The following is a 9,720-nucleotide window of genomic DNA, read 5'->3' on the forward strand; positions in this document are numbered from 1 at the left end:
ATGTTTTGACTATGATGTCAGCCGTAATGAACTTGTAGATGCTATGGACCATTCTGGCCTCAGGATCTAACTTTCCTTCTCTTGTTCCCAGAACATTTTTATTACCTCTTCACTTCCTAATGTATGATACTTCATTTTATATTTAAATGTGTAGAATATCTAATACCACTTGAATTCATTACTACAAAACCTTAGTACACTAGTTTCCATTTCTATGCAAAGTTCTCATGGGCCAGAATGATGTATGAGTCCCAGTTTTTCTGCCCTTTTAATAATTTGTTTTAATGATTTTGCTAAATTTGGAATTTGAATAAAAAAATGTGAACAATAATATCTTTATTTAATATAACTTTTTTGTGTGCATAGAAACCATATGAGTGAAAAAACATGAGATTACAAAAGTGATTATAATACAAAAAGGGAAAAAACACTAGTATTGGAGTATTACATTTCTGGATACAGTTCCAGGTATATGGTAAAGCTGAAGAGGTCTATTAAGCTGAGCAGCTGACTCACATCAGGGAAATGACTGTGTTCTCCTTCCCACAGTCTCAGTACTTTTTGCCAAAAGGCCCAGATTTGAGTAAAGGAGAGCGCCGTGAGCGCAAGATCCGGGCATAAGGGCTGCAGTCTATTGAGCTTTGGCAGGTAGGTGTTCGGGGAAGTAAATTTCGAAGGAATGGTTTCTTTCCTGGGGGTTGCTGGTTTGGTTGCTGGTTTTCCTGATTGGCACCAAGGCGTTTTTTTGCAGAAGCAGTCTGGCCTTGAAGCTTTAACACAGTATGATACTGCTCAGCAATGCATGCTGCCTTCTTCCGAAGGTCCAATTTTACTAGCATCATGTTATTCTGCAGTTCAGCCAGTGTCTGGTCCTAGGGAACATCAGTAAAGTTAGGAAAAAAAAAAATGCATCTTTGTATGGTATATTTAGAAAAACAAGAAGGCGGGTAATACATGCTTATCCATTACTAGTTACTAGTAACTTTTTCTTCAAAGAAAACTCTTTAAGGTCAGGGCTCATAACTGAATAAAGGATATACTTTTGAGACACAAGCATAAGCAATTTGAATAGGACATTTTTTAACACATAAAATGGAATGAGCTTGAATAAGCTTATTTAACTTCAGAGCCTTAGTCCCTAGACACAAAATATTGTGCATCACATATGTAATCCCAACTATTCAGGAAGCTGAGGTAGGAGGATTTAAAGTTGAAAGCTAGCCTAGACAACTTAGTGGGTTCCTATCTCGAATGAATGAATGAATGAATAAAAAGGGCTGGGCACAGTGGTGCACTCCTGTAATACCAGTAGCTTAGGAGGCTGACACAGGAGGATCGCAAGTTCAAAGGCAGGCTCAGCAACTTAGTAAGGTCCTAAGCAACTCAGTGAGACCCTGTCTCTAAATAAAATATAAAAAAGGGCTGCGGATGTGGCTCAGTGGTTGAGTGTCCCTGGGTTCAACCTTTGGTACCAAAAATAAAATAAAAAGGGCAGTGGAACGCATGCGAAGCATATGTGATGCTCTGCATTCAGTCCCAACTAGCACCGAAAAAAAAAAAAGAGCTATGATCAGTCTAAGATGTACATTTTTCTTAAACATTTTAAGATCTTTGGGATTAGGATTTATTTTATTAATGAGAAATGTCATAGCTGCGGTTGTAGTCTGGTGGTAAAATGCTTATCATTTAGGAGGACATGGATTCTATCCCCAGCATCATCATTTAAAAAAAAAAAAATCAGCTTAATTGATAGTTTTTTCCTTAATACATAAGTAATATCAGTGGCCCTTGGATGAAATATGATAGTATCTACCTCCCTAGAGTTGTTACGCCAAAAAAAGTACCCATAAATTACTTACTACAGTGCCTACTAATACTTATTAGTAAATGCTTCACAGAGAATCATTATTTTTTATTTAGCAAGGAAAAGAAATTTCCCTACTCTAAGTTCAGCCTAAAAATCTTTTTCTTTTTTGTTCCTGATCCCCTTTCTCACATATACACTGGAGTGGGCTAGTAAGAGAAGAGAAGGTATTGAGGCTGCTCCAACCTGTTTGATTAAGATGTCATCACAAGTGTTCAAAGCTTGACGAAGTTTTCCTGCCCCAGTGCTGTGGCAACAGGCCCTTTCTGCTGACTGGAGAGACTCACCGAGTTTCTGAAGCTCTGACCGTAGTAGTCTTATATTCTAAAAAAGAAATAGGATCAGATTGTGGTCAAGATCAACCAGGATAATGATGTGGAGGAGTTGGGTAGCCATTTGAAAAGTAAAATTACAAAGTCTAGTCAGCTGAATGAAAAAGCTATTCCCAAGGACCCTGCACAAAAGAACACCTTGTCCTCATGAATCAGTTATAAAGGTTTGAATTTTAGGAACTGCCTTAGGTAAGAGCTTTTGTAACAGAAAGGTTACCTTCTGGCCCTCCTCTAACTTCTTGTCCACGTCAGTGGTGAAGGGCTTGGCTGAGGGTGGTGGTTCTAACATTTTCTGATACTTCTGCAACTCTGAGGGAAAGAACCAGGAAACTTAAAAACACATGGATTTTCTAGTTTGGGACCTATCTATTTATTTATTTATTTTTTATTAAAATCTTTTTTTATTTTTACAGACTGCAGATTCACACCATTTATGTGTTCATACATATACAGAGGGTAATACTGTCTGTTTCATTCTACTATTTTTGGGGACCTATCTCTTTTTAACTGAGTTCACAGTAGCTTACAGCAGATATAAAAGGAGGCCACATATAGCCTAGAGTGAAAGGTCAGGGGACCTTTCCTGTAGCTTGGAGCTGAGGAAATTATGTTGGAGTTGGAGTCAGCCCAGTTTTGGATACCTACTCTTCCCTGAATCACTCATGCTTTCTGCCTTCTCTCCTTCCTCACCTTCAGTGGTAGAGTTTAGCTCTGCTTTGCACTGTTCTAGTTTAGCATTAACTTCCTGGAGCTGATGAGTGGAGGCAGAAGCTGCCAACCTTTGTGATCGTCGTAGGGATAATTCAGACCCTGACTGTTGATGGGCCACAGGCTGCTGTCTGGTTTCCTGCAAGAGAGCTTCGAGCTCTTCAATTTTTTCATCCCGTTCCTAAGAGGGAAGCAGAGAGCACAATTCTGTCAAGGCTCAGACAAATACTTGTAGAAACAAATGACATTCAATGAATAAAACCTTTACTGGCACTCTATGAAAACCTATTCACTAGCACTTTCTATCACTTCCTAGCCAGTCAAACCCTTAATTTACTAAATGTACATTGAACATACACAGAGTACCTAAGGAGAATAGAGAAAAGTGAGTTTTTTATATTACATATGCTTTCTCTTAGTCTAGTTTATAAAGTCTGTTAACCTCAGGTAACTTAGTGACAGAAATCTGAGTAGCTAATTGGGACTGGTTCAGAGCAACTCACCTGAATTTCTTCATGGTAAAAACTTGTCAGTGACTCCTTGAGAATCTTTAGTTTCTCTTCATACATTTCCTCCAGTAGTTCCTTTTGGGTGTCCAAATGTTCACTGTCAGAGGAAAAAAAAGTGAGTGAAGATTTTGAGGAGTAAACTTGGGGGACACATCTTAAGGCACAACTTCATTCCCTGTCCCAGTGACAGTAAGAGGGGTCACTTAGCCAGTACCTGCACCACTGTTCCCGTTGTTGCATCTGTTCTACCATCTCATTGCAAATTTCATCACGGAGTCGCATCTCCAGTTGCAACTTTTCGTGTCGTTCTTTCAAAAGCAGGGTTTTCATGGCTTCTACCACCTGTAGGAGCTCCTAAGGAACACACATGTTAGATGTGTGCCCGTGACCCCAAAAGGCCCAATACTACTTGGAAAATGTATAGTCATTAAGCTGCTGCACCAAAGTTTTTTTGTATTCTTACCTGCTTGCTGTATGTGGAGATGTCAACTTCATTTTCAATGTGGTTGTCAAGGTCTGGGTCTGCCTTACTCCCTTTTGCTAAGCCAGGGGTTGCCTGGAGACTCTGTTCCTTGATGAATGAGTGCAGGGATGGGAGTCCTAGTTGCACAGGTGGGGCATGTATAAGCTAGAGGTGGGGGAAAAAAACCTTAATTGACTCCTTAGCTATTTCACTGGTAAATTTCTTAAAGTTAGCAGCCCGAAGTAGGCATAATCATCACACCTACAGCTTCTCACCTGGCTGGCAATGGCTGAAAACTTGGCCACGTGAAGAGTCTCATCATAGGTAGAAGCACAGGGATTCACATTGACAATCATGCAGGAACGGCCTCGGCCTGTGAAGAAGCCTTGGAACACTCGGGTCAACTTGCTGTCACGGAAAGGAACCAGATTCTGCTTTGACCTAACAGAGAATCAGGGGTAATAAATCTGTGAGCAGAACTTTAACCCTTAGGGTATCCCAACACTATCCCCAGTGATGACCAGGAAGTCTTGGTAAACTGCAAAGCCCTAGGCCACCCCAGCCCAAGTTTACAGTCAAAAGCTCACCGGTTCTGCTGGTTTTGGCGCAGAGCAGCAATACAGCGGCCCAGGGTGTGCAGAGAAGTGTTAATGTTTCCTGCTTCCTTCAGTCGTTCGCCACTCTTTTGATCTTTGCAGCGCTCTGAGCCAGCCAGATCACAGAGTGACAGCCTAGAATGATGCATAGGAGCTGACATAAGGACCTCATATAATGTCAGCTTCCAGCCCATCATATTATTTTGAAGGAGAGGGTCCATCAAGAATCTCTGTAACCACATAAGAATTCTGAGGACCTCTCCTCTGCTCCCATAACTACTAAGTGACCAAGAAAATCAAATTTTTTTTTCTTTTTTTATAATGGGATTGAACCCAGAGCCTCATGCTTGCTAGCCAAGTGCTCTATCACTGAGCTACATCCCCAGACCTTGTTTTTCATTTTTGAGACAGGATCTTGCCAAGTAATCTAGACTGGCTTTGAACTTGTGATCCTCCTGCCTTAGCCTCCTGGAGTAGCTATAATTACAGGTGTGCATACAGGTGTGATAAGAAGATCAAATTTCTAAAAGGAAAAACTTACTCGCTGATCTTGGGAACTATATCCCCTTCCCCTTGAAGGTGCAAGATCCGGATTGAGAAGATGCTATGACTGAAAGTTAAGAAAAAGAGTAAAATCATTGCATATCTTTCATGACCAGGTGGAGGACTAATGTTTCCTAAACATAGTAAAGGGTTTATTCTCAAAACTCACTCACCTACGGCTAGAGTTCTGGTTCAGGTGGGTGCTGGCAAAGCTCTGGTTCTTACGACCCACTTTTAGGAGTCTCCAGGCTTCCTCAGCATCTTGAACATGAATCCAATTGAGATCTGGGGCCAAAGGAGAGAAAGGTGTAAGATGGTAACATTCAACTTCTTTTCTTTTTTTTTTTTTTTTTTAAACATTTTTAGTTGTCAATGGACCTTTATTTCTTTATTTTTATATGGTGCTGAGAATCAAACCCTGTGCCTCTCACATGCTAGGCAAGGGCTCCACCACTGAGTCACAACCCCAGTCCCTCAACTTCTTTTCTAATCTCTCCACAAATCCACTCCATGATTTCTGCCTGCCTTCTCCACATTCACATACCTTTCACATAGGGATTGCCATTCTGATCCTCACACAGCCGCAGAGTCTGCCTCTTTCGCTGCTGGCTAGGTGGTTCTAACAGGTCATAAAGCAGCTCATTGTAGATCTCAAAGAAGGAGATCCAGACAGAGAAGCGAATGTCTGTTGGGACGCTTACTGGGGCAGTGTCTGGCTGTGCCCATTGGTGACTTGTTTCTGAGGAAGAAGCCAATGCACAGGCCATCAACCCTTGAGCAATCCATCTCCCCTCTGGATTGCAGGGGCCATTGGAAGGTGGAGCTCAAATTGCAGTCTTGGGTCTGTTCCCCTGGTAGCTACTGGAAGGAGGGAGTAGGTTCCTCTTAATACTTGGCAGAAAGCACGTTCATTATACCTACCATCCAGCTGGCTACTACTGGTAAAATGACTGGTAGAAGAGAGCCCAGCAATGCCACTGTCAAAGCTGGTGGTGGTACCCATCCGACTCTCAATGTAGACACTCTTTTTTAAGGACATAGATAGCTCCTCCTGAAGGACATAGGGAGGGTAAGCACAAAGTTTTCCTGAGATTTGTATCCCCTACCTCTGCCTTCATGTATACCAACACTTCACCTCTTGAAAGCCTCCATTGAGCAGGGACATCTTCTTCATTTCCTCCTGTCGAATCTGCCTACTGTCTAGCCAGATTACCTCATTGGAAAGCAAGGGCTTCAGATCAGGTGTTGAATGAAGTTGGCCTTGGAGGCTACTGAATATCAGAGCCAGAGACCGAGGCAGGATCCCTCCATCTTTGGTGGTACCTAGAGACATGTGAAAGATGGACAGCAAGTATCTTTCTCCCCGACTCAGAGCACCAAAAAGTAAATATAGGTCAATCCACCTCCACAGGTCAATCAATAATACTGTGAAGCCTTACTACTCACCTTGGACTGTGTGAGTTTTCCCTGAGTTGGTGACTCCATATGTATAGATAAGCCAGTTCTGACCTTTGAGTACATCCTTTACCATTTCCTTCACTGTCAGGTTGAAGAAGGATGACTGTCCCACTTCTGGCCCAAAGATCTAGAGACAAACCCAGTAACTCAGAGGCCCATTCTTCATCTCCCACTTGCATTATATACAGAGTCAGCAGATCCCTTCCTAAGTGGCTGGTTCTGGAGATCATTCAAGAAGGTTTTTCCTGCCCTGCTACCAGTTATTTCTAACCCCTGAGGACCCAATCACTCTCTATTAGTCCATCTTTCATCCAAGTCAAGAAATTAAAGAACACTATGTACCAAGCCCGATACTACACATACAATGGGGCAATATAATGGTCACAAGCATGGGCTTTGGAGATGGATGGACCTAGATCCTAGTCCTGTTTCTCCCCCTGCTTAAAGCCCCTGCATGCAGATCCCTTGGTCAAAGACTAGTACTGCCATACCTGTGAAAAGGTGAACTTGTGGGTGGCTTGACCAATTCCTCGCTCATTGCTCTTCAGGGCAAAAGAGTCCTTGGGTGCTTGCAGAACAAGGGTCTCCATATTCTCAATTTGGACACAGCCCTGAGAAGGGGGGAAATACAGTTTTTAGAGAAGGAATCGTTCCTGGGGAATCTCTTCTTTACCGCATCATTCCACTTTAAATCCTCCATCCTCAAACATTTACCTGATCCTCCTGTCGCTCCAACTCAGAAGGTAACAAGGGCCTGACCCTCAGGTATACTTTCACCTTCTCTGTACTGTCCTCACATGGAACCTGTGGCAGAATTCCAGTCCAGAATCACATATTAATCTCAGCAGTTACCTCTGAACAGTTCCTAGGAATCAGGTTAACACCATCCTATTGCATCTCAAATGTCTCTGTGCAACTACTCTTTGGTTCTACAATCATTCTAACCCACATGACCTTTTTTATTACTTTGTCACCCTTTCTCCCTCATCAGTACCCTGCAAACCTGGCTTATCACACCAATTATTAGAGTTAGAACTGGTTGAGTAGTATGAAAATCAGCATGTAATACCATAGCAGAATACAGTAGTCAGAGCACCCTGGACATAGAAACACCTAAATTTGAGTACCAACTCCATTATTTAATAATTATGAGCCCTTGAACAAATTCTTTAAATTCTCTTTGCCTCAGTTTCCTCATGTGTAGAATGAGGTTAATAATAGCACCAACATCATTACCAACATCAACAAATATTTAGAGAATGCCTACTTTGGCCCAGGAACTCTAAAAGGCTCCAATAGTTCCTAATGAGGGATGTTATTAAGGATTTTACTTTCATAGGGACTTTAAGAGAAACTCTGTAAGAGACAGAGAAAAAATGTGACAATGTATGTCAACATTTAGCAGAAGGCCTAGCACAACAGTTTTTACCAGGGCCATTATTTCCCCTCAAAGAACATTGGGTTGTTAGAAGTGGGAAGGCATTACTGACCTCTAGTGGGCAGAGGCCAGGAATGATGCTAAATATCTTAATGCACAGGACAGCTCCTTACAACAAAGAATTCAGCCCCTGATTGTCAGTAATGCTGTAGCTGAAAAACCCCTGGCTTTGCAGCAAGAAAGGTTACAAAAATGGAAGCAATGGTTGATATTATTAAAACCTGAATGTACATTCCTCTTACTTAATGTCAGCATGTGCAAATCATTGTGTGTGTGTGTGTGTGTGTGTGTGTAGTGTTGGGGTTTGAATTCAGGGTCTCACATGTTAAGCACATGTTCTACTACTGAGCTACCCCTCCAGTCTGTACAAATTATTTAACCTAACTGGGTCTCATGATGGAGAGAAACATTTATCCTTCTCTCAGAGATTACCTAAAAGCATGCACTTGAAGGTATTTCATTAATGCAATGCAAATAGTAGTTATTCTTATGGGCACACAACTCTACATTTTTTACTTGTCATGCCCTTAATTTTAAATTGATCTCTCAGACCTTAAGGATTACTGATCGTTGACCTTATACTATCCTGTATGGAGAACTATTAGGCTGAGAATATTTTCTGCCCCCAAGCCACTATCCAATTCTTTGTGTGTGTGTGTGTTTTTTTTTTTTTTTTTTTTTTTTTTTGGTACTGGTGATTGAACCCAGGGGTGTTTAACCACCGAGTCACATCCTCAGCCCTTTTTTGTATTTTATTCAGAAACAGGATCTTATTGAGTTGCTTAGGACCTCACTAAGTTGTTGAGGATTGCTTTGAATTTGTGATCCTCCTGCCTCAGCCTCTGAGCTTCTGGGATTACAGGCGAGTGCTACCAGGCTTGGCCACCATTCAATTCTTTTACCTGCTGCTTGTCCTCCAGGGAGGTAGAGATGACAGAGCAGTCTGACAGCAGGTCCTTCCGGATCACAGAACCCAAATCTGCAGCTGTGGATTCAAACATTGGGGAGACTACCACATCCTCATCAGACAGCAGGCCCACAGGTGGAGAAAGGATTCCTTGAGACATGACAGCAAGAGGCAGCCTAGGTCTAAAAAGAGACTTGAGTATGTAGTAAGAACAACAAATGGAAGGAGCAGCAAATCATAGGTAAGAAACAATGCCCGTGTCCCAGGACACTCGGTCCACAGCCCGAATTGCAACTCTGTACTTTTTCCAATTATTAGCAAAGACGAAGGGGAGGAGAGAAGTGAATAATTTAATTCCGTCTAAGGCTTCATTTCTGAACGTGAACAGCAACAAAAAGATATCTGGCTCCAAAAGCAGAAGGACACGCTCCATTTGGTGCCCAGAAGTGCTGTCAGGATCCAAGGGTCCATTAGCAACCTCACCCCAAAGCCCACTGAAAGAACACAGGTATTGAGGGAAAAGAGAGAGAGGAGAAAGAGAGAGATGGCTGCAGTTCCTCTTTCTGAAAGCCTATTCTGCACCGGCAAGAGTTGGAAACCTCTTTTCCAGCCCGGCCGCACACTCACCAGAAGACGCGGCCTTTGCTGCTTCTCAGGTACCAGCTCTATTCCAGCGGCGGAACTTGGACTTTCGCTACCGGAGAGCTCAACTCCGCCCATGAGGTGCAGCTTTGTTCCTAATACAATGTTTTAAATTATGCGCTGAGTTCGTTCGGCCAATCAGAAACGAAGCCTGCATTTACCAATCAGCGTAAGGAAGGGGGGCGGGGAAAACTCGGAGACCGTTTGCTTGTTTGACCTCTCACCTGCAAAGTGGGTCCGGGTTACCAACTGTCGCGAGT

The 9,720-nt window shown here is 42.4% G+C and overlaps 1 protein-coding gene across 1 annotated transcript; it reads right to left on the bottom strand.

Moving 5' to 3' along the window:
• Positions 1-321: 321 nt before the first annotated feature.
• KIF20A (kinesin family member 20A) lies at positions 322-9,559 on the bottom strand. Its single transcript, XM_079144682.1, has 19 exons — positions 9,446-9,559; positions 8,814-9,000; positions 7,188-7,277; positions 6,965-7,084; positions 6,462-6,600; positions 6,151-6,338; positions 5,937-6,066; positions 5,560-5,754; positions 5,189-5,300; positions 5,014-5,082; positions 4,464-4,607; positions 4,152-4,317; positions 3,877-4,041; positions 3,628-3,767; positions 3,408-3,510; positions 2,887-3,085; positions 2,414-2,505; positions 2,051-2,188; positions 322-872 (listed from the first exon to the last, which is right to left on the bottom strand). The coding sequence occupies exons 2-19, from the start codon at positions 8,976-8,978 to the stop codon at positions 552-554; spliced, it is 2,676 nt and encodes an 891-aa protein (XP_079000808.1). The 5' UTR covers positions 8,979-9,000; positions 9,446-9,559; the 3' UTR covers positions 322-551.
• Positions 9,560-9,720: the final 161 nt, after the last annotated feature.

Source organism: Sciurus vulgaris, assembly GCF_902686455.1.
Source record: "Sciurus vulgaris genome assembly, chromosome: 6".
Classification (NCBI taxonomy): Eukaryota; Metazoa; Chordata; class Mammalia; order Rodentia; family Sciuridae; genus Sciurus; species Sciurus vulgaris.